This window comes from Anolis carolinensis, chromosome 1 (assembly GCF_035594765.1).
Source record: "Anolis carolinensis isolate JA03-04 chromosome 1, rAnoCar3.1.pri, whole genome shotgun sequence".
In the NCBI taxonomy this organism is placed as follows: domain Eukaryota; kingdom Metazoa; phylum Chordata; class Lepidosauria; order Squamata; family Dactyloidae; genus Anolis; species Anolis carolinensis.
The window spans coordinates 33,196,133-33,221,233 of NC_085841.1; the positions used below are offsets into that span (position 1 = coordinate 33,196,133).

At 39.0% G+C, this 25,101-nt stretch overlaps 1 protein-coding gene and 1 long non-coding RNA gene across 3 annotated transcripts in view; one reads left to right on the forward strand and one right to left on the reverse strand.

The window, feature by feature from the left end:
* ush2a (usherin) overlaps positions 1–25,101 on the reverse strand; it is a 617,513-nt gene that overhangs the window by 120,409 nt on the left and 472,003 nt on the right. Inside the window, exons 52-58 of the mRNA XM_003216022.4 lie at positions 19,537–19,760; positions 17,222–17,432; positions 16,198–16,395; positions 14,075–14,229; positions 12,003–12,201; positions 3,249–3,356; positions 1,052–1,232 (exon numbers count right to left, since the gene is read on the reverse strand). Coding sequence (XP_003216070.2) covers positions 1,052–1,232; positions 3,249–3,356; positions 12,003–12,201; positions 14,075–14,229; positions 16,198–16,395; positions 17,222–17,432; positions 19,537–19,760 — 1,276 coding nt within the window. The remainder of the gene's footprint in view (positions 1–1,051; positions 1,233–3,248; positions 3,357–12,002; positions 12,202–14,074; positions 14,230–16,197; positions 16,396–17,221; positions 17,433–19,536; positions 19,761–25,101) is intronic.
* The window catches only part of LOC134296645 (uncharacterized), a 92,452-nt gene continuing 73,914 nt past the window's right edge, over positions 6,564–25,101 (forward strand). For both annotated transcript variants that reach the window (XR_010003466.1, XR_010003464.1), the window contains exon 1: positions 6,564–8,260. This is a non-coding gene — a long non-coding RNA (uncharacterized LOC134296645). The remainder of the gene's footprint in view (positions 8,261–25,101) is intronic.

Here is a 25,101-nt window from a genome sequence, read left to right on the forward strand (position 1 = left end):
CATATAGCAGAAATTTCTTTACAAGATTTGTTCAGAGGAAGCTCCCTTTTCCTTCCTCTGAGGCTACGAGAATGTGACTTGCGGCAGTTTACCCTGTGATTTCTCTGGCATAGTGGGAATTCAAACGTAACCTCTAAAGTTGAAATCCTGTGCTCAAACCATGGTGCTGACTTTTAAAAAGAGGGTGCATCTACACAGTAGAATGAATGCAGTTTGACACCACTTTGACATCACTCCATGCTATGGAATTATAGAATTTGTAGTTTGGTAAGGCACCAACACACTTTGGCAAAGAAGACTAACAACCTCTTCACATGGGGCTAAAATCGGCAGCATATGCCGGTTTAGCCCAGGTCACCCACAGAGCCTGCCGGCTCCCATCGAATGACACCAGTACAGCTACGTGGGTGAACGAGGATGGAGCTGGCACATGCCGCTGCCATGGCAACACGGGAGGCTTCCCATGTAGCTATGGGAATTCATAAGGAGAAGAATTCATAAGGGGGGAAGCCCCCCCCCCCAACAAAATGGAGCGACTCCATGTAACAAGGTCATAAAACTTTCATAAAACTACAACTCCTGGGATTCTATAGCACTGAACCACAGCAGTTAAAGTGGACTCAAACTACACTGTAGATGTACCCAGAGGCACACACACACACACACACACACGCCATACTTACACATGTACATGTTACTAAAAAGATTCCTGCCACTAACAGGATGTTTTGAGTGATCATTTGTGTGCTTATAGTGTAAAAGCTGAAATCTTCAGGATTTTGGAAACTGATGCAATCAGTAATGCATACACACACTTGTGTCTGGACACTCCCCAGCTCCAGCCACACATCAAGGTCATCACAGCTTCTCAGCAATTAACTCTTTCCAGACTATAGCACACTCTGGATGATGCAATGAGTATGCAATACAGAAAGACACAAATTTCATTTAAACACTATCAATACACAAATCCCACATTAACAATACATACCATATTTTAAAATATTGAACAATGGCTCATGGTTATCATATAGCACTAACATTTTTTTACCTGTTGTTTGGTTGTACGGTATCAGTGAAATTCAGATTTAATTCTCCACCCATGAAAATCTCTTCACCATTTCGGAACAATCGGTATAGAGAAATGATTCCATTGGGTTCCTCTGGTTCATCCCAATACAGTTCCACAATTTTGGAACTAACTATGACATGACGAGGCTGAGACCAAACCCCTGCCAAAATATGAACAAGAAAACTTTAGAAATACGCTAAGCTTGATGCCTGTGCACCAGATGCACCCATCCATCAATCCATCTGTCTTGGGTCTAGACTATCTAAAATAGTCATCATCTCCCTGTAGAATTTGCACAAGTTTTGCACATCTTGGAGAAAGGCTTCCTCTCAATTCCACCAATATCATAGCTGTATTAGGTGAGAATGAATTGAGAAGGCTTTCTTAGGCCCCTTCCACACTGTCATATAATCCAGATTATTAAATCATATAATACACATTAACTGATGGATTATATGAGTCTACATTGCTATATAATCCAATTCAAAGCAGATAATCTGGATTTTATATGGCAGTGTAGAAGAGGCCTTTGTGACTGCTCCCAGATTGTGGAACCCCCTTATCTTCTTAATGACTGCTCTTCTGTCTGATCTTTCACTGACAGGCAAAGCCACTTTGAGCCTCCTTGTGGAGAGAAAAGGAAGGATATACTGTAATAATAATAATAATAATAATAATAATAATAATAATAATAATAATAATACATGGCTGTGGCTCACAAATGGGACTTTGAAAAAGGAGACAGAGGGCTTGATCCTGGCAGCCCAAGAACAAGCCATTACAACCAATGCCATCAAAGCCAAAATTGAAAAGTTGACGACAGATCCCAAATGTAGATTCTGCAAGGAAGCAGATGAAACAATAGATCACATCCTCAGCTGCTGCAAGAAGATCGCACAGACAGACTACAAGCAGAGGCATAACACCATTGCTCAAATGATTCATTGGAACTTGTGCCACAAATACCATCTGCCTGCGACAAAGAACTGGTGGGATCTCTAGCCAGAAAAAGTTACAGAGAATGAGCATGTCAAGCTACTCTGGGACTTCCGAATTCAGACAGACAGGGTTTTGGAGCACAATACTCCTGACCTCACGATCGTGTTAAAAGACAAAGTATGGATTGTCGATGTTGCAATCCCAGGGGACAGCAGGATTGAGGAGAAACAACTGGAAAAGCTGATACGATATGAGGATTTAAAGTTCAAACTGCACAAGCCAGTCAAGGTGGTCCCAGTGGTGATCGGCACACTGGGTGCAGTGCCTAAAGGCCTTGGCCTGCACTTAAACACAATCGGCGCTGACAAAATTACCATCTGCCAGCTGCAGAAGGCCACCTTACTGGGATCTGCCTGCATTATTCCCTAATACATTACACAGTCCTAGACACTTGGGAAGTGTCCGACGTGTGATCCAAGACAACAGCCAGCAGAGTGTCTGCTGTGGACTCATCTTGTTGTGTTTCAAATAATAATAATAGTAATAATAATAATAATAATAATAATAATAATAATAATTTTTATTCAACACAGGCTTTGCCCTATTAACTAGTTGCTTTAAATGGTCTTATAACGTGGACAAGCTGTACTCTTTTCTGGTTTCTTACTTTTTGAATGCTTTAAAAATACTTTAAATTAGTGCTTTTTTGTGGGCTAGTGTTCTACCTTTCAGATTTTTCTTATTTTGGAATACAATAGCGTAATTTGAAAGGCTTGAGAATGGGGGAGGCTGGAGAGGTGTAGATTCACGCTGAGCACTATGCTTGGATTTCTATCATTTCACATATCCTCAGTCTCTTTCCAGTCTCATGTCTCATATACAACACAAGTAGCAAATGAACAAGACACAAAGCTTCTTTTAAAAAAGTAAAAAATCATTGAATTGTAATCTTAGGCATCCAGCTAAATCCTTTTTTTTGTATAAATACACTACTTTCTGATAGTCGTGGGACAGCTATCACTGAAAAATCTCATGGAGACCTGGCATTTCTAAAAAGCAAGATTCATAATTTTTAATGCAAAACGTTTGTATTTGTGATCCAGTAAAAAGTTTTTTTTCCTGATATGATCACATGTCATCAGAAAGCAACTCATTCACAGAATACTGGCAGCTATCAGCCACATGTACTACGATCATAAAGATACAAGCAATCCAGAAGTTATTACATTTACTTTACCTTGAGGAGGAGCTTGAAGTGTTCTAGCAGAATTTGCCTTACTGGTTGTACATCCAGCAAATGTACATGCTGCAAGTATGAAGCTGTAATTTCTGTGTGGATGGAGCCCTACATTTTTTTTTAAAAAAAATAGAATAAAATTAAGTCTTGAAATCGTCTGGGGAAGAAGAAGAAAACCACAGTTCTAAAAGAAAGAAAACATTTGCTGTCAGTTCGAATGGCAGCAAATATAAGTTTCCATTCACTGATCTTTCTCAATAGGTCTGTATGTGTGGAAGCAAAGTCTCACATCTGCCACACTAGCATTGTACGAGTAAGCAACAGAAAATTCAAAAGTATCACTGTGACTTTTGAATAGCTGATTAGAGAGGAGGAAGGTGGTATTAGCCTCACTAAAGCACCCTTTTACTCTGAATCAATTTATATCTCAGACACCCATATTGACCCATCTGGAATAGTTTAGAATACAGCAGCGGAGGCTCGATCCATTGTGCAACCTTGTCCCTTATAATCTGGTAACAGGGAACATATAATGTTCTTGTTACAAAAATTCCACTGATTATTGACCCAAAGTGCTGGTTATATCCTATGAAGCCATATACAGCTCATTTCTGGGTTATCTGGAGGACTGGAGAGTCTTTTCTTTCCAGTTTATCACCTGCAGAGAAACATGGCAGGGAAATTGGATAAGGTATTTTCAGTGACTGGACCTAAGGTCTGAAAACCTTTCAAAGAAGATTAGATTGGCCCATACATTCTGACCTTTCTGTCATCAAGGAAGAAATTTTGTTATTGTTTCAGTAAGATTTGTTCCATTACAGTGGGGAAACTTTTGAGGCTTGTTTCTCCATCATTTGTATGGCTATCAGGATGAAACTTGCCTCATTTGTTGGCCACATTTCCAACTGTAAGCTTGCCAAGTTTCAGAACGTTTTGGTCATCCCCTGATCTTTAGGAATTTTTTTTTTTACCAATGTTTCAAAGAAAAAAAACCTACAAAAGGGATCCCCTTGAATTTCTGCACATTGACATAATATAAGCAGGGCATCAATCCTGAAACGTTTCAGAAAGATTTGTTCCTCTACTGACTTTTAGGAATTTTTTTCCAATTTAAGGACATGTGACTGGGAACTGGTTTTTAAGTAGAGGCTGGTTTTTGGCCATTTGCTGGGAGAGCTTGAATGGTGTCCCTCTGCCTGTTGAGTAGAGTTGGACTGGATGGCCTTTGGGGGTCCCTTTAAACTCCCAGCATTCTGTGATTCGATAAGCAGAGTCTGGATGGCCATGTGTCAAGAAGGATTTAACGGGGTCTTCATTTTAGGCAGAAGGGGTCTTGGGTTCTCCTCTAACTCTGTGAGTACAACAACAACAACAAAGGATAATAATATAATAGTAATTTCATCTTCCTACTTGGCAGAATGGGGTGGGATTGGATGTCCTTTTGGGATCCCTTCCAACTGTATGAGTATAATAACAAATACTGAATCAATAATTAATGAATAATAATAATAATACTATAGTTATTCCATCTTCCTGCTAGGGGTAGGGAAAAAGGAGTGTAATTTTAAATAATTTTCTAAATTTAATTTTTAATAAACACAGAATGGATCTCAAGCACCCATCTTTTGCTGAGGGGAGGAGACTAGCTTTGCAGCTGACACAGTCAAACCATCTCCTTCCTAGGCAATTTTGTTACATTGTACAAAATGCTCCAAATCAACTAATCATTTACAATTTTTTGAAAGTTTTTGAGGGGTTTGTTTCAATTTGTTTTGGTTTGGTAATTTGTAATTACCAAATCATACAAATCTTTCAAATTATGAAATGACCCCCAAAATTACACACATTGTAGTTTTAACTACAATGTATTGTTTCAATATGCCACCTTGAGTTCTTTATTGTTGTTAACTGACATCAAGTCTATCTTTGGGGAAAATACTGGGTATACAAAGCACTGTAGGTGTTGGGTTATCTAAGTAATCATGCATGCATTTTCAATGTAGGATGGTTTATATAGTTAGTTTTGCTTGTTGCTTAGTAACCTGAAGCCAAAGCTGCATTCCAAAGTTGATGGCACCATTTTAGGGAAATGAGAAATGTGGGAAATGGGAGTATACTTCCTGGAGACTTACAGGAAGTAACGTATGCCTTTAGAATTTGGGGCATAAAAGGAGAGTCTTTCTTTTGTTCTCCCTCTCTTTGGATCTTCCTGTTTCTTGATCCTGGCATGCCATGCTGATGTTACTACTTGTTAAGAGATATGTAGTATCCTGAACTGTATTCTTTTGGAACTAAGATGTTTTTACCTGTATGACCATCATCATACAAGATTGTGAGTAAACATATTTTTACTATTTTACTTTTGATGTCTCTGATGCTGATTTTATGCGCATGACTCTTTAAAGGGAAAGGGAGGCTGGCTATTTTGCTTTTCTTACCTCTGCTTACATAAACCCCTAGTCTTCTGCATTTTTTGCTACTCTGCACCAGTATCTAACCATATTGGTATCATAATCTTAACAGGTTATGAATATATTCCTAATAGTAGGCAATATTTCAGAGGAAATAAGCAACAAAACCATCTCTGGGGATTCCTTGCCTTAGAAAACATGATGAAATTCATGATCTTGCCATAAACTGACAGGCGACTTGAAGGCAGACACACATACATACCATGGAGGAGGAGGTGTTTCCAAGAAACCTAAAGCAGAGCTGAAGTCAACAGCAGTCCCCACTCAGTTTGTTTTCTAGCCATGTGCATTCAAATATGTTCTACATCTAAGTTTTGAAAACTTCATTTTGTGGTAACTAATAGCTACTGATAGCCACCATCCCTGCATTGTTGTTGTTGCCATTGTTGTGTGTCCCCAAGTAATTTCCAACATATGGTGATCCTATGATGTTGTTTTTGTCAACATTGTTGTGAGCCTCTAAGTCAGTGGTTCTCAACCTGTGGGTCCCCAGGTGTTTTGGCCTACAGCTCCCAGAAATTTCAGCCAGTTTACCAGCTGTTAAGATTTCTGGGAGTTGAAGGCCAAAACATCTGGGGACTCACAGGTTGAGAGCCACTGCTCTAAGTCATTTCCAACATATGGTGGCCCTAGCACCCATATGGTTTTCTTAGGAAGATTTGTTCAGAAGAGGATTTGCCATTTTCTTCCTCTGAGGCTGCCTTTTAAAATTAATTCAATTGTCATTGCCATGCTTTCTTGGGACTGAAATCAATACTTTAATCATTCTTTGCCATTGCATAAAAACACACTGACATCCATTTCTATCTAACAGGATTTAAAACACAATATGCAGTTGTATTGTACATTCGTAAGCTATATCCCAGGATCCAGACTAATATCCAGCCACTTTTCCTAGTCAAATCCTCTCCCATTCCTACATCTTTAATTTACATTCACTTTCTCTGGTTTCTTCTTAACATTTCTCTACCACAAAACACTGAAAGACTCAATGGATCCTTTGAAAGTGGGTTTATAAATATGTATCCATTCTAACATGTCTCAGAAAGCAGTAGCAAGAAGTGGGGTAAGACATTGGATTCTCTTTTATTGTGAGCTCAGGAACTGCTATTAGACTTCTGTTCACAGTTTGTATTTTTTCCTCTAATCTTTCTTGTCCTTGTCAGTGATGGGTCCCAGCTTTCTTATCTCTGCTTGCCTATTCTTTGCAAAATGTTTTCATTAAACTAGGATTGCGCCTACTTTAAAAAAAAAACAATGCAGTTCTATGATGGGGAGGGAGGAGGATGGAGAGAAAAGCCTTAGGTTTGAACTGTTTTTCTAAAACCAGTTAGATGACAGCTTCATTGTTGTTGTTTTTTTTATGGTCATACATACAGAGTAGCAATACAAGCAGCAATACACAAGAGACCCATCTGAAAGGAAAAACAATGAATGAACGACACCCAAGGCTTCAAGCCGTGTGCAAATTGAACAGGATGAGAAGCATTGGAAAATAAAAAGATGAGTCAGAAAAGCAGCCTGGACTCTAACCTCATCATGAACTGGAATGAAAGCTAAAAAAACAAAAACAAAACAAAACCTGAAGCCCCGTTTGCATACTTAGCATGAAAGCAAAAGGGTTGAAATAGCTCTTGCAGGATAGAGAGGCAAAGGCATGGATGTGAGCCAAATAGGCAATGCTTCATGATAGGAGAGATTATTGTAGCAAAAGATTATTTCAATTCCCTTAAAGGGAGTCACGTTCATTAATTTAAAAAATAAACATGATATTTATTATGAAGCAACATTCATTTACATATATAAATTTTACAGAGAAAAATGGGTGAGGCAAAAAAAGAGTTGCTGCACCAAATGTTTTGTATTTTTTAAAATGGTTATTCTATTGGCAATAATAAATTGATAGTTATGGAGAGATATAAAAAGTACTACATGATTTGTAAAAAGCAGCACTTGTATGCAATCTGTAATAAATGCAATATTGTAATTTGGGCCATAGGAACTTCTCCTGGGAAATTTTATTCGTCTTGTCGAAAATCTTATCGCTTTCCTTGAAATAATTCAGTCATTTTGATCCAGAGGGAGTCCTTAAGTTGTTTATAATTCTGCTTTAGGAATGTGATGGTAACTTGGGAAGTGTAGAACACACCTGAGAAATTATAAGTTTTGTTGAAATTCTTCTCTCAAAATTCCTAAAATGGGTAGCATTTCCCTATAGTCTTAATTCAGTGGTAAATATCCTGTTAGCTGCATCTATTTACTCATTAAATGGAAGTGGTTGTGAATGATTAACCATTATGTGCAATAGGATTGACTCATGGAAGTTGATGCCTTCTATGTCAGCTGAGCTATAAATCCACTTCAGGCTCCAACTATTTGGAAAACTGTATCTGTCCGTATGTGTTTGCCTGTGTTCCAAGATCCGGAAATGGGGAGGATACAAGAGAAAACCTTTTTGTGGCTACTTCTAAATTGTGGAACTCCTTTCCCTGAAAGGGCCAATTGGACCTCTCCCTGCTGTCTTTCCACTGGCAGATAAAGGTATTTTTATCCAAGGAGGGATTCGGATTTATTATGTTGTGGCACATAGAGTTTGAATAATGGGGGAAGTGTAGTATTTGTAATTTATTATGTTTACAATGGCTATTATTTGGACTGGGACTGAAAATGTCAAATGTGAAACAAAAGAAAGAAGGCCAAAAAAAAAATTAACATGACTGGATATTCATTCCTCATTTTGAAAAGCATTGGTTGGCATGTTAGTAAGTAAGGACATTACATCACAACTTACTTTTTTATCATTATGAAGTTCACAATACTGATTTGCCTTTGCAACAACCCAAATCTCACCAAAACCCCTTGTAGGCTATGGGATGCATCTACACTGTAGAGTCAATGGAGTCTGATGCCATTTTAACTACCATGTCTAAATGCTATGGAATTATGGGATTTGTAGTTATATAAAGTATTTAGTCTTCTAGAGTGTTCTCTAGAGTGCTGATACCCAGGCCAGTAGTCAGAGGGGGTGGGTTAAGGGCTCAACCCCCCCCCCCTTCCAAAATGGGTCAGGTTAAAAAAACTTGGTTTACTAATGATTTTTTACTGGCTAATCAATTCATGAGTAAACCAGGTTTTTTTGCCTGACACATTTTTTTTGGGGGGGGGTATTGAACCCTTGACTCTCTCTCTCTCTCTCCCCTCCCCAGCTACAGTCCTGCTTGTACCTCACTAGAATTAAACCATGGAGCTTGAACTGCATTAATTCTATAGTGTAAATGCCCCCAAGTAGCTTCCCATGGCCATTCTGGGGTGTCATGGCACATCAGTTATAAAGCATACCTTTATTTTCCATTAAGTGGACAGATTGCTGTGTATTTCCTCAATCTCTGACAACCAAAAATGGACAGGTGGGAAGGTTGCAAGGTAGGGTTTTTTTGGGGGGTGGGGGGGGGGGGAGTTAGCATTGAGAGACATTAGTGTGATCTTGCAAATGGCATCCAATAACTTTATATACTGTATATGGCCTCATATACAGTATACAGAGGACCCCTTCGTGCCTTCTGGTCCACCTTGTATATTTATTGTGGTAAGACCTTTTCAGGGTTATAGCCTACAGCATGAGACCTAAGCTGTTAGCTCCAGCTTCTGCCAACCTAGCAGTTCAAAAACATGCCAATGTGAGTAGATCAATAGGTACTGCTCCGGTGGGGAGGTAACGGCACTCCATGCAGTCATGCCGGCCACATGACCTTGGAGGTGTCTAAAGACAATGTCGGCTCTGCGGCTTAGAAATGGAGATGAGCACCAACCCCCAGAGTCAGATATGACTGGACTTAACGTCAGGGGAAACCTTTACCTTTTTTAACTTATAAAAAGCATCACTCCTCAATCTATTTACTTGAGAGTAAAGCTAATTTAAGGAACATAAGAATTTAAACTCACTTCTGAGTAGTAGCCATATATAAGATTGCACTGGAATCGTATTAGTCTTTAAACTGCGACAAGACCCCTTGTTATTTTTACACAACAGCAAACATGCCTCTTGGGAACAGAAAGTATTTGGAAAATTCTCCAGCCATTTCTGGCAGAAATATTCACAACAATGCACTCGTAATCTCTTCAGTGAAATGTACCCCCATGAACCCCTGCCTCTTCCAAAATAAAATTAGCCATGAGAAGCTTTTTCCCTTGCCAGTTCCATTATTCGTTGCATTTAAGATCCAAGGAGCAGACTTGGGAGAACCATTTTCTGTTCTTGCTTTTGCTGCTGAAGAGGGCAGTCTTTGCTTTCTTTTAATACAATACCCCTTAATTATTTTAGTCTCTTCCCCCCTCCCCTCGCCATCCCCCAATGCATTAGCGGGACCATTTGTAAAGGAGTAGTAACACAAAGTGAAACAATGCCATAACTGTCATCCAAATTGTTCTGTACAGAGTACTGGAAGTGTTCACTAATAAATGATATAAAAAGGTCTTTTATTGACAAGCTGCCATATGCTGTTTGCATTAGAGAATATGAGAAGATGATGGCTGGTGCCCCTCGATCCCAATAGCATTCAACCCGGTGCGATAGCAGAAAACGCTTCAGTTTACTTAAAGCATTGATAACACCTCTAAATAATTAACTGAGGACTTCCTGTCTTCAATTACTTAATGCTTTTTTTAACATCTTGAGAGGATTATAAGCAATTTATGGATTTCACATGACGAGCACATTCACCACTATTCCCACAAAGCATTTATGGGATCATGTTTCCAAAGCTTTGATGTAATTAAAAATAAGCAGCGAGACAATGATGCCGTGGCAAGGTGCAAGCCTCCTCATCTGCAATTTGTTAAGGCCCTTGGATTCAAAGTCTCAGGGAACGCTAATGCTACAGCTTCATTAATGTTCAACTGTTGCTCTGGGAGAAGCCAAGGTTTTTGAAGAAGATGAGAAAATCAAAACACAGGTCTGCAGGGGCCTGAAATGAGGGTTAGTTCAAACATTTGAGATTGTGAAATAAGTACAGTTGTTTCAGCGAACATCATGAATTTAGAGAGTAGTAATTATCGCCCTGCAAAAAGCACAATGCAGCCTTGGGAGGAACAAAGCAGGCTTGCCTTGGAGAGCAAGGGAGATTCCTTTTTTACATATTAGTCTCTCCCTAGACATAAAACTAGAATAATACATATTCATTGGCAATAGTTTTGGTATTACAAATAACACTACAAAATAAGATCTTCCAATTTAGAACAAAGGTAAATCCTTGCCTTCATCAGCAATATGGCATAACCAAGAAAGCACAAAAAGTTCCTGAGGTAAAGGAAATTATTATTTCAACTATGATTTCCAGAATCCACCAAACAACATGATAATGTATTGTCGAAGGCTTTCATGGCCAGAATCACTGTGTTGCTGTGACTTTTCCAGGCTGTATGGCCATGTTCCAGAAGCAACCTCTTCTGACGTTTCACCCACATCTAAGGCAGACACCTCAGAGGTTTTGAGGTATATTGGAAACTAAGCAAGTGTGGTTTATATATCTGTGGAAGATCCAGGGTGGGAGAAAGAACTCTTGTCTGTTGGAGGCAAGTGTGCATGCTGTAATTAATCACCTTGGCTAGCATGTAATGGCCTTGTAGCTCAAGGCTTGGCTAATTCCTGCCTGGGGTAATCCTTTGTTGGGAGGTGTTAGCTGGCCCTGATTGTTTCATGTCTAGAATTCCCCTGTTTTCAGAATGTTGTTCTTTATTTATTGTCCTGATTTTAGTTTAAAAAAAAATACTGGTAGCCAGATTTGGTTCAATTTCACTGTTTCCTCCTTTCTGTTGAAATTGTCCACATGCTTGTGGATTTAAATGGCTTCTCTGTGTAGTCTGACATGGTAGTTACACTGCAGGCCGATTCAACCAGAGAAGTCAGCCATAGCAGAGCACTTGATGAACAAAACTGGGCACAGTAAATTATTTGAGAACACAGAAATGCTAGACCACTCTAACAACTACCATGTAAAACCAGTGAGAAAGTAATGAGGAGTAAGAATACGAGCAACTAAAATCATGGCTTTTTTTCAGGCATTCACAGATGTTGAGGAAGTGGAGTCAACAACATATATAGTATATACAGTATATAATGATTTTTAAAGGTAAATTTCCAAGCTCTGCTCTTTCAACTTTAAAATGATTTGCTTCCTCATAAATATATTTAGGACTGGAGCCATTTTTTTTTTTAAAAAAAAAGAACATCAGAAGACAGACTGTTAAACAAGACAATAATATCATGCTTTTAATGGGCTTTTACCTGATACTGCATGCTGCATCTTGCCTGCAGTGTCACTGTGAATAAGACCTTTCCCAATCTGACTGATCTGGTATTCTCGGATGATACCATTTGGCTTTTCTGGTGCTGTCCAACTCAAATGCAATGCCGTGGCACTCAGAGCTGTAACTGTTGGTGGCTGAACACTCTTTGGGAGTCCTTGGACAGTGACTGCAACTACCTGAACACACATGAATTAGACAGCAATTTATTGTAATAGTCCACGAGATACCTTGATCAATGAGAATGTCACTTCTAGTTTAAAATGTTGTTGTTTGCCCTGGCATATCATTACCACAGCTCTGTAGAACTAGTTACTTTTCTCCTTTCTTTTAGCCCCCCTCCTCTCAAGCAGTGAAATCTGACCTTGAATATGTTTACGCATGAGTTTAGGTGTACAATTTATCCAAACAGATTCAGAGTGTTTTGCCTTCAATTCAAACCACTAGGTGAAAGGAAAATCTGGTCAGCAGGCTGTCTGGCCAGAGAATGCATGATAACTCCCTTTCATATGGTTAATCAGTGTCTTTGCATTTTAACAGCCTGATTTCATATGGGTTTTATCACCAGTAAACATTGGCATAAACTTTGATGCCATTGCTACCCTTGCCCTTAACCAGAGGTGCCATCAAAAGGGATTGCTATCTCTTCTTCAGCTTACATAGGCACATGTTGTTTCTTGGAGAGCAGAAAACAGCTTATATTTCAAGAGCTGCTTTGGAAATTAGGAAGTACCTTTCTAAACAATGAATGATAGCACTGTGACTCTTTTGTCTCTCCTCTTTCCGATAATTGAAGAGCAGTGGAAGGGTTTCAATAATTACAACAAGGTCTAAGTAACTGGAGCAAGTAGGCCTGGAAAAAACTGGCTAGCTCAGGATGGTTGACTGAATTGTTTTTTTGCCTCATATTATTTCAATAAGTCAGGATATATTCTGTGCAAAATTGGGAGTTTGCCAAGAAAACACCACATTTCTATGAAGAAATTTTATTTTCTCTGCAAAATAAGAATGTTTCTGTGTAGCAATATTATCTTCTGTGCAGAAATTGCAATTTCTTGAACAGCACAAAAATGTGATTCTGGGAAAATATGTGTCAAGTTTATTTTTGCTATGGTGTTTTCTGTAAAAAAAAATATCAATTGGTAAATTATGTGCAGAACCCTGTGACCTTTTCAAAGACTTTCAACAAGAAGAAAATTGCAATATGTCCACAGGCCATATTGAAATTATAATTTTGGCCCCCAAACCTGCCATCAATTAATACATGAGATCCACATACATTAATATATATGGTAACTATGTGTTGTTGAAGGCTTTCATGGCCAGGATCACAGGGTTGTTGTATGTCTTTTGGGCTGTGTGGCCATGTTCCAGAAGTATTCTCTCCTGACGTTTCGCCCACATCTATGGCAGGCATCCTCAGAGGTTGTGAGGTATGGAATATCTCACAATACCACAACCATACCTCACAACTCTGAGGATGCCTGCCATAGATGTGGGCGAAACGTCAGGAGAGAATACTTCTGGAACATGGCCACACAGCCCAAAAGACATACAACAACCCTATATGGTAACTGTCCATTAATTTAGGACCTCTTCACACAGAGCAAAGATGGCCTGTTTTGCCACTTAATATCATGGCTTAGATGGGGCCTGCCATCCACCATCACATGATGCACGGCAGGCCCCCACCCACTTTCCTCCCAAAATAGAGGCGGAGTGCCAAAAGGAGCTACCAATGGAGCTATCTGCACTTTCCTCCCCAAATCCCTGTGTGATGGCAGAAAGGGAGGCAGGGCAATGCGCATTGCCACCCTTTCTGCCATCTGATAGGAGGGAAAAGTCTGACGCACCCTTTCTTGTCCCCACCACATGATGAGGAGAGATGGGAGGGCGTGTGGAACGTATGACAAAATAGTAAGACTAGTTTTGACTAAAAGTAGGACTTTTTAAAACCCCAAATTAGGATCTGAATTGAAATTGGGCATCTGTTGATAATACTCAATTGTCCTTCATACTTTACGACTCATGCAGAGTAAAGAAGGTACTCACCTTTCTACTATCTGCACAGCCAGCAACAGTACAAGCACGCAGTTGATATGTGTATTCCTGGTATGGCTGGATGCCACTAGTATCCATGAACATCTGTTCTTTTCCTCTGAAACGTTCAATCCCATTTCGGAGAATAATGTAATGAATAATGATACCTTAGCATAAAGTGTGTGGGGGGGGGGGGGGGAGAGAGAAAAAATCAGAAATTCATTGTCAAACAATTTTTAAAATTACGTGAGGAAAGAGATATCTTTCTTGGGAGCAACTTGCTACTATAAATATTAATGCTAATACACAACAGAAGGAGCATCTGATGAGCAAGTCTACCATATTATTATACCAATAAGAAAGTCTATTTCTGATATTGAATGCTTCCTGTCTTGCTTTGGATCTAACACTTAATTATAATCTGGTTTAATATGAAAGACCCAATGTTTTCCCATCAGTATTTCTAGAAAATCCTGGGAAACATGCCATTTGGGTTCCATCTCTATTTCCCCTACCCACAGAAAACAAAGGAAAATAATGTTTTACTCCCATGCAAAACTACTCTAAAATGTTCAATGTAATATTCAGCAAAACTAATGCTTTTTGTTATATATTGGTACTAACCCACTTATAAACACGCCACTCTAGAATAGAAAGAAAAGTTACATTTCTAGCGGTTATGTAAAGCAATAGTTGTTTAACATTAGGCTATAATGGTTCAAATTTAAGGACTCTTGTCTTGACTTAGGATGGATGTTCAGATGTACTGTGTCAGTGTTCATGTTTAGTATTTCCTTGAAGGGAGTGTGTGGTCTGAATTCTCTCTCTTCAAGGAATACAAACCCACAACCTTAACACTGGCCTTAAGCAATTTTTCACATTTCAAGAAACAAATAGGAGAACACAACTCATGTTTACTTAAACTTTAAAGTAGAAGCGAGTAAATTATGTTCATTTTTTGAGTTAGTAAATGGGCTAGGTGTGAATTTTAATCCAAATTTCTCTGATTTGGGGTCAAAACCCTTTTTTTTTTTGCTTTAAAACTGATGCTTTTTAAAACTTCTATTTCATAATGTAGGAAGAAGGAGGAAAAAACAATAATTGTCAGCCAGAGACAGTGCTGGCTGGCCTGCTGACCTGAAGGATGCCAGTTCAAATCCGCGAGATGGGATGAGCTCCCATCTGTCAGCTCTAGTTTGTGGGGACATGAGAGAAGCCTCCCAGCAGGATGGTAACACATCTGGATGTCCCCTGGGCAATGGCCAAATTCTCTCACACCAGAAGTGACTTGCACTATGTTCTCAAGTCGCTTCTGACATAATAAAAAAGCCAGAGCCATACCAAACTAAAAAAACACACTAATGGTCAACAGAAATTATTCAGCTTAGCCTCACTGTACAGAACAGATATCCTCCTAAATGATTTTAAATGGATGTTTGAAGAAACCACAACTATTCACAAGGAGAATAACAATTCTTATTTAAGCTTTTCTCCTAAAGAGACAGGGAAAAACCTTCATTGTTCTTTTCTATGTAGGAGATGACATGGAAATCTGTTATTCACCATAACAATATGGTGGCTAGAACCACCAAATAAATAATTAGAAGACTAGCCACAGTGTAAGATTTGAATGCAGAGTTAAAATGTGGTTAATTTTAAAGAGTTAAAAGCTTCTTATAAACTGTGCCAAATATATTATTCAAACACATGTTTCCCACTATAAAAAATGGAGAATTTGAGCAAAATTTTCAGTTGTTTTATGCCAGTGGTTCCCAAACTTTGATCCTCCAGATGTTTTAGACTTCAGCTTCCATAATTTCCTACTGTTGGCTAAGTCAACTGGGAGCTGAAGTCCAAACACTAGGAGAACCAAAGTTTGGGAACACAGACATACACTATTACAATCTGGAATAAACAACAGATGAAAATATGCATGACACCATATTAAGCTCATAGATAAGTGAAATTCTCCATAAAGTGAAACTGATCCTTCTGAGTACATGTCTGTTCAGAGATTAATACAAGATTAAAAACACACTGGAGTCACATGCACTCGTTTCTGTATTTGCGTAGTGTACTATTTTACAGCATAAAAGATAATCAAGTGAATATACAAGAGGGTTTTATCAAGATACCATTTGGGTGTTGGGGTTCTTCCCATCTTAGAAAGATTATGTCATCCCGATTATCCACTTTGGTCCACTGGGGTGGATTTACACCTTCAGGTACATCTTGTTTAGTTGTAGCACTGCCAATTTCACTTAGACCTTTCCCATATTTGTTCCAAGCAGCTACCCTGTATTCATATGTAACATGAGGTTCTAAGTTCAGATCTAGAAAGTTAAAAAATGACAAAAAATCTACATGAATGTGTTTTATAATTAATCATTTTTTAAACCAGTACTGTTTCCTAGCTTAGGTTCTATTCTGATTCAGTTTTGCACAGCTTTACCCATTGAGTCTTTAGTTTAAGAAGGGAGACACATTTATTCATGGTGTGAAAAAAATTGTCAGCCAAACATTTTGCCCCATCAAATATAACAAGAGATCATGTGATTGTCCAGTGAAGCTAACTAGCGTGAGATTCAGGGCAGATACAAATGGAGTTAAATTATCAGAAAGCGCATGATTAATTCATGGAATTTGCCACAAGATATTATGATGATGACTACAGAAATTTTCCTCTCTAACACCAAGGAGTGGTAACTGCTCTGATAGTTAGAAGAAGTATCCACTTTTTGGATGTTGGAGAGTGGAAGACAAACAGCAAAGGAGGATAACCTATCTTCATTTTCTATACAGGGCTACCAAGAAGTATTTGCAGAGCCTTTTTGAAGAAAAAATGTCTTGGTTTGGAGGAATCCTTCCCTGGTTAGATTCCTTCGGGATTTTCTCCTATTCTTGTTTTTTTAACCAATGTACTGTTGAATAGATTTATCCACAAAAGGTCTCTAAATATAAACAGATTATGCTATAACTCAAAGGAACCAATGACACCTAATCATTTGATGGAATTTAATTTGGGCTGTGATAACTACAATCCATCTCCATTGTCTATGCTGGTTAGGTCTGATGTAAGATGTGAGTTCAACCATTTAGAGGTCCAAAGTGGTCTATCTCCATTCAACTTCTGTGAACAAGCTACAGCACATCTTTTACCTGTGAAAGAATATTGAGTGGGGCCTCCCGTATAGACTTTCTCTTCCAAAGCTGGGCATATGGCTACATTTTCTTTATTCCTTGAATTGCTCTGGGGACTCTTGATCCACGAACATATATGGGTATGCTTGTCAAAATCACACCACCCACAATATGCTGTTGCTTCCATGGATATAGGACACAAAGTGCTTGCTTTGCATTCTTCTTTTACCTATAACATTGGTTGACAAAATAATTGTTGTTTTCTTTTATGTCCTACATTTTCCGAATATCAGGATGGGTGACAGAGATTTCAAATTGAATTCAAACACACACAAATATCAATAGAATATATAATCATTAAATTTTAAGCAATTAAACAATCTAAAACATAAAACCAAAACATTCATGGATAGATATATAAAAAGCATTAAAACAACATGAACGCTAAAGGTCAATTGCAATCCATTCATAAAAGTTTGCTGGATTCAAAAAAGGCCTCATTAGCCAGCATAAGGAGAGTAGGAGGAAACCACGCTCCCTTCTACCCAACAAACATTCCTGGAAAGGCAATGGGACTGAGAAAAGGACCTTCCCTGAAAATGTGAGCGCTCAGGCAGGCTCATATTGGGAAATTTTGACTTCAGGTATCTGGAACTGGGCCATTAAAATAATGTACAACTATAATCTTTGCCCATCTTTATTTTCTTGCATGGATATACAGTTTCCTTTTGTTTATAGGGTGACTGGAAGGAAGTAATTGATGGGAGCCAAAAGTATAAAAGATCACAATAGTGTTTCAATCTTAATCCCACCACACCTTCAGATAAACTAGCACAAGATATTCTGATGGTGAGTGAGGAACAAACCTCTATAGTAATTCTACTGCACATTTCTAACAAAAATTCACGAAATGCCCCTGCATATGTTTTTAGTCATACAGTGAAGTGATTCAAGAGCACTTGCAGATTGCCTCCAAGTTGGAAAGTGTCCAGAGGAGGGCAACTAAAATTATAAAGGGCTTGGAGAACAAGCCCTATGAGGAGTGGCCTAAAGAGCTGGGCATGTTTAGCCTGCAGAAGAGAAGGCTGAGAGGAGACATGATAGCCATGTACACATACGTGAAGGGAAGTCATAGGGAGGAGGGAGCAAGCTTGTTTTCTGCTGCCCTGGAGACTAGGACACGAAACAATGGCTTCAAACTACAGGAAAGGAGATTCCACCTGAACATTAGGAAGAACTTCCTAACTGTGAGAGCTATTCAGCAGTGGAACTCTCTGCCCCAGAGTATGGTGGGGGTCCTTCTTTGGAGGCTGGATGGCCATCTGTCGGGGATACTTTGAATGTGATTTTCCTGCTTCTTAGCAGGGGGTTGGACTGGATGGCCCATGAGGTCTCTTCCAACTCTATGATTCTATGATTCTATAAGACTAAGGCAAAAATGGAGAAACCACTAATTAGGGACACTAGAATGAACAATATGATAGAGAGTTTTAAATTATGGCAGAAAGTACATCATTAACTATTGGTGCCTACCTAGCATATACCAATGCTTTCACCTTTTTTCTACATCTGATACATTCAGACCACACTTCACAAACCCACTATGATTCCACTTTAACTGCAATAGCAGCTTCCTATGGAATTTTGGGGCTTTCCATTTGGTGAGATACTTGAGCTCACCAAATGGAACTGTAGAATTAATGCAATTTGACATCCCTTTAACCACCATGGCTGGTGAGGCACCAGCACTCTTTGCCAGAGAAAGCTAAAGTCCTCATAAAACTATGACTCCCATGATTTCAGTTAAATGGTGTCAAAGTGCACTCTACAAGCTCCACAGAATGTGAAAGGATCAAAGCTGCAGAAATATTTTTTTTGTCTTATTAAGAAAGCTTATCCAGTGGTTTTCAATATAGTTGTCTTAGAATTTAAAAAAATATTGATGGTCCATTGAGAATAAGCAAAGAAGAACAATGGGATATACAATACAATAAAGTTTCAGAATCTCTAGTCCTGCTAATAGGAACTCACCACACAATAGAAAGCAGGTACACACACACCAGCCAGGTTTTAATGCAAACTTTTAGTCCTTTCCTAATCTGAAGTGCTGAGCAACACTTCACAAGAAGCAGCTAATCATTATTAATTCCTTTAGAATTCACTGCAATAACATCAATCATGGCAATCTCATTCGGTATTAATATGGATGTAATGCGAAAATGAATAATGCACAGAGGAGTTTTTATATTCCTATTTTACAAAAATAGTTATGAACAATGTATTTCTCTTTCGATTGTCAAACCAGAACCACCAAGAGGTTTTCTATCAATTACCTTCATCGTCATTCCAGCTGAAATCCTGTCAGAACAAACATATTTCAAAGGATTATATCCAAGTCCATTACAACATTCCTCGCTCTTTGGAATAAGTTCAGTCTCACAGCATTTTAATGGTGCTGGGTCATTCTTTTTAATGTGGGCTTTAGACTCACCACTGGAAGCTGAGCAGCATATGGTACTTGACATATTCACATATTCATGTCCACAACAGAACATTCCTGCAACAATAAAACATTATATATGAATATGAAAAGGGGGAAAGTGGAGGAAATACTTAGAATGCTATAAAATATAGCATAAAACCGTCAGAATGAAGCAGCTACTGATGCTGGGCAAAAAGGTATCTAAAGTGGCACTTAAGGTTGAATTTCAAATGACTAAACTGATTCAGTGGCTAATTCTGGTGGTCAGAACGAAGTGAACTCCTGCTTTCTTGTGTTTTGTACAAAAAGATGCTGAAATGTGCAGGTCATAAAGGTATATGCCATACTGGGTCACCATTTTGCTTTTCACATATTTTAATAGACACTCCCATTTGGCACAAATGGTGATCTGACTCTTGCAGTTAGTCCTGACTAGACTGGTTTATCTATGTGTTGACTAACCATTCAACAATTGATTGAATTGATCTACTGCAGTTGATCTACTACCAAGAGAATGCCAGCCAGTATTACTTTATGCCAATCTCTTTGTTACTCCGAAATACTGTAGATCTACTCAATCAATTATTGAATCAACTGTTGTTGTTGTTAGCAGTATTATCTTGATTTATACCCCAACTTTCTCCCCGTGGGTAATCAAGGCGGCTAACACTCCACACTAGACAAGTTTTAAAGGTGCAATACAAAAGTTAAAAACAATTAAATATTAACAGTGTGGTAAATTAAATACAGAATTAAAATACAGTAAATAAACTAAAATGGCCTTTAAAACTCATATTCCTTCCAATCCCACCAACCCGCCCCCCCCTCCAAAGCCCACCTCTTCCCCAAATGCCTGTTGACATAAGGTCTTGACCTGCTTGTTGAATACTTGGTTAACACATAGGTAAATACATTTGATCAGAATTGAATAACTGAAGAGGAACTCAATGCCCACGTCCCTTTTATTTGCATGAAAACAGAAAAGGGGCTTTCTTTTAGAAATGATCAAAATTTCAATTATTTTGAATTTCCATTACTCTATTATTTTGAATTTCTATTTCCATAAATTTTAATAATAATAAAGTAATAATACATAATATGTAACTGTCTCTTTTAAGAGAGAAACATTGCATAAAATAAATAGAGAAGGAGAGGGAGAAATCATGGCTGAATAACGGAAAAGTCTTTATTCTCCCAAGATACTATGGAGTTGCTCCCAATTAGAGCAGATAACACTGAACTAGACAAGCACTCCTATATGCTATAAGGGATATTCATATGCTTCTATAGCAGGCATGGGCAAACTTTGGCCCTCCGAGTGTTTTGGACTTCAATTCCCACAATTCTTAACAGCCGGTAAGCTAGCTGGGATATCTGGGAGTTGAAGTCCAAAATACCTGGAGGGCCAAAGTTTGCCCTTGCCTGTTCTATAGTCTCAGAATCATAGCATTAGAAAAGACCGCAAGAGCCATTTATTATTTATTTACTTACTATATTTCTACCTCACTCAGAGTGGCTTACAGTTTGGCCACTACAGTGCCACATTGCAAATACACAGTGATTAAATATAATACAATACAAATCAAAGCACATTTAACATAAAACACAAGATAAAAATCACAAAAAGCAAAATAACATCCAGAAATAAGATATAAATAAATATTAAGCATTAAAACATTTAAACCAATTATAATTATTGCGGAGTCTCATCAATTAAAAATATATATTTCACTAAGCCCAGTCATCAGTGATAAATGTGAGCCAGAGAGAAAATTGAGAGAAGTCTGCACAAAATAAATAAATAAAATCAAAATAAAATCTGAAAACAAAATGAAAACAAAAGTCCCCAATAAAGCCCAGGAGGAAGAGAGTCTAAAGTTGAGCATTGGCAGAGAAGTCTGTGGCCCTAGTCCAAGACAAGCTGAGTTTCAGTACTACATTGATGGTCAAAGGAGGCTGACCGGTGAAATTCCCCAGTACTGTTGACCTATAAGGTATCAATGACTTGAAATAACTTGAAGCCATCCAGTCCAACCTCCTGCCATGTAGGAATGCACAATCAAAGCATTTCTGACAGATAACTATGCAGCTTCTGTTTGAAAACCACCAAAGAAGGAGACTTCATCACACTCTGAAGCAGTATATTCCATGGTAAAACAGCTCTTACTGTCAGGACCCCCCCCCCCCCCCCACACACACACAATGTTTAGGTCTTGTCATAAAAGGAATGGTACCTGCACTGACACTGCTCTCTCTCTCTCTCTCTCTCTCACTCACTAAAGTAGACAGAAGCCAGAGGTTTGAACAAGACTTGTGCCAAGCTACCGTCTGGCTCTCTGCAGTGGCAGAGGCTTCTTGGCATGATGCCATCTGGCCTCCCTGGGGCAGCTGTGGAGTCAATTTACAACTGCTCCAGGGAGAAGAAAACCATCTGGAACCACCCTAACATTCCAATCCTAATATTTGTTGCACCAGCATGTACATTCTGAAATCATACCCACAAAAAATGTAGGAATGTCTTGTCACAAATCAGCCACTCTGTAACATGGCTATGATCCTGGCATTTATAAGATAGCAGGTGCAAGAATACCAGAATTACATGATATGGCAAGGGTTAGCAAGAGAGAGAGAGAGAGAGAGAGAGAGAGAGAGAGAGAGAGAGAGAGAGAGAGAGAGAGAGAGAGAGAGAGAGAGAGCACAGAAGCAAGCACAGAAACTAAAGAAATTCCTCTTTTCGTTTTCTTGTAGCATTTTTTAAAAACCAGGCGTCATTCTTTCTCAATTTCTCAATCGTGTGTGTGTGTGTGTGAGGGTTAGCATGCAGCTTATTTTACCAAGTCACAGACTGAAAGGCACCGTGACCTCATTGTGAACTGCCTCTCTCTCCGTCCTTTGTGCAGATGCTGTTTTCTATTTACAGATGCAAAAGATCAAAGAGGCAGTTGTACAGGCAACCTCCTGCTATATAAAACAATATTCCAGCATCGCAGACAATTCTAGGTCTGTCTGCATTTATGTCAGTATTTATAAACTCACACAATACAATTCGTGTTCCACAGTGGGGGCCAAGGCGACAATTACATCCTGAGGTGGAAGAGAGTGCTTAGGAAACTATGAGCAGAAAGTAGGATAAGAATACCTTTTGGAGAGAAGATTGCTAGGATAATTATGCTTAAAAGTTCTCCCTTAGCTAGGGCTATACTATGGGGTGTAATCATTCTAATGGTTAATCTAGCACTGCATAAAACTGAGCGGAGCTCAAGGGGCATGTAAATTTCAAACACATGGAGGTCTACAGAAAGTAAATGGCATTCTGGCAGGTTCAACTTTACTAAGTGAAAATATTTCAAACTCCCCAATATGTAGTGGCAGTCAGAATTGACTGGTTTACAAGGAGACGTAGTTCATTCTCCCTTTCTACCCTTCGGCTGGAATTCTATCATGGAAGCATTGTACAAACAGGTATATCACACCACAACAGCATACCAATTTAACACCACTTTAATTGACACAGCCCCATCCTATGAATCCCTGGATTTGTACTCTAATGAGGTACTTATTAGAGAGCTCTGGAATACAAAGGTGTAGACTAGTGTTATCTACCAAGGCATTCTAAGTATCTGACCAAAGTACAAAACTCAAGATACCATAGAAGGGAAATTAAAGTGCTATCAAACAGCTATAAATGTGCAGTGCAGCTACACCCAGTATTGCATTTTCAGTGATGACTGTTTTAAAGCTATCTTTCATTAGGTGGAGCAAAGCAGGGACAATCGCTTCAGGGCAAGAGAAGCTAGGGAGTAGGGAGGGAATGCAAGATGTTGTGGGCCAGAGTAACATGTGTATAAATAGCCTGCTAGCACCATCAGGGCAGTTGAACACATAAAGGCTTAAGCAAGAAATTCAAATGCCAACTGAGTTCACTTCTGAGAGTTGAAATGGAAAAGGGGATTCGCAATATTCCTTACTATAGGCAAGAAAATGCCATCTGACTTAAACTCTTTACTGGATGAAATGCCCTCACGATAAACTATTTGTTCCAGGCTAATCTTTCCATTCTGCCTTTGCCTGGCAGTTTTGCATTATAATATACAAGAAGGAGCACCTATCTGTATATGTGCCTACCTGAGGTCCTCCTCTGTGCCCCACAAGTGAGGCCAATACACTAAGTGAGGAAATGTCAGGACCCAGGCTGCAGAACACCAATAACCATGCGCAGAGACCAGAATCTATCTAATATCTTTATTAGGGAAATATATATAGTCAATAAAAACAAGTGTAGAATATAGTTCAGAAGTAGACCTTTCAGGAAAGGTCAAATATAGTCCAGGAAAACAATGTCCAATATGTGATATTAAGGTCCAAAGTTATAATCCACTTCACCGAAACACACACTATTTGGCAAGCAATAGTGTGGGGAACTGTCCATAGTCTTTGAGGCTTAAAGTAAATCCGAAGGAAACTGGAAAACAAGGCTTGAATCTGAGAAGCAAGGTCCGTGGTAAAAACGCAAGGCAAGGCAAGACTTGAAACTTGGCAAGATCAAACTTGAAACAAGGCAAACATGAATCAAGAACTGAGTCCATAGAAGTCCATGGTACAAGGCTGGGCTGGAAACTTGATCCGGGAACTGGAGTACGAAGTCTACACACGATCTCACTCCTCAAGCCGACGAATTGACTCCGCAAGGATTTCTTTGCGGGCAAACACCTATATAGGATCTTGTTTTCCCGCCAAGGAACACTTTCTCTGGGGAACAAGAAACGAAACCTATACTGTGTCCAGATGCATGACTCCTTAAAGTTTCCCAAGGGAAGCAGACTTAATCAGCTAATTGTCTGGCAGCTACCCTGGCGCTCCGGCGAGTCGCCTCTCGAGCGCCCCTATCTTGATTATAATAATCCCGGCGAGAAAATGGGGGAGATTTCTGCTCAAGGCTTGTTTGGCTGACTTCTTGTGGGCAAACATCTTGCAGGTGCAAGGGCTCCAAATCTGGCAGAAACGGTGGGAAACCCAAGTTTTCCTCTTCATCTGCCACAATAGTACTAGGAACGGGACTACATGGCCCATGAGTCATCACAGGAAATGAGAGATGGTCTTCTTGACTTTGGCACCAATTGCGGAATGTCCCTCCTTCGGAGGTCTGATCTATGTCAAAGCTGGTTTCCTTTAGGTACCAAGTAATATCATGACTGCTTATTAAAGATTTGGGGCATCAGTGAATTATCTCCAAGTGTTAATGTACATGGTTTGAAATTGTTTTAATCCTTTAAACCTGTTTTAACATGTTAATTGTATTTAATATGTTTAATCTATTTATTTTTGTTTTGAATTATTTAAACTTGTTTGCATTGATTTTACTTGGATATCACCCGAGATCTTTGGATGTAGGATGACACAGAAATATTTGAATGGA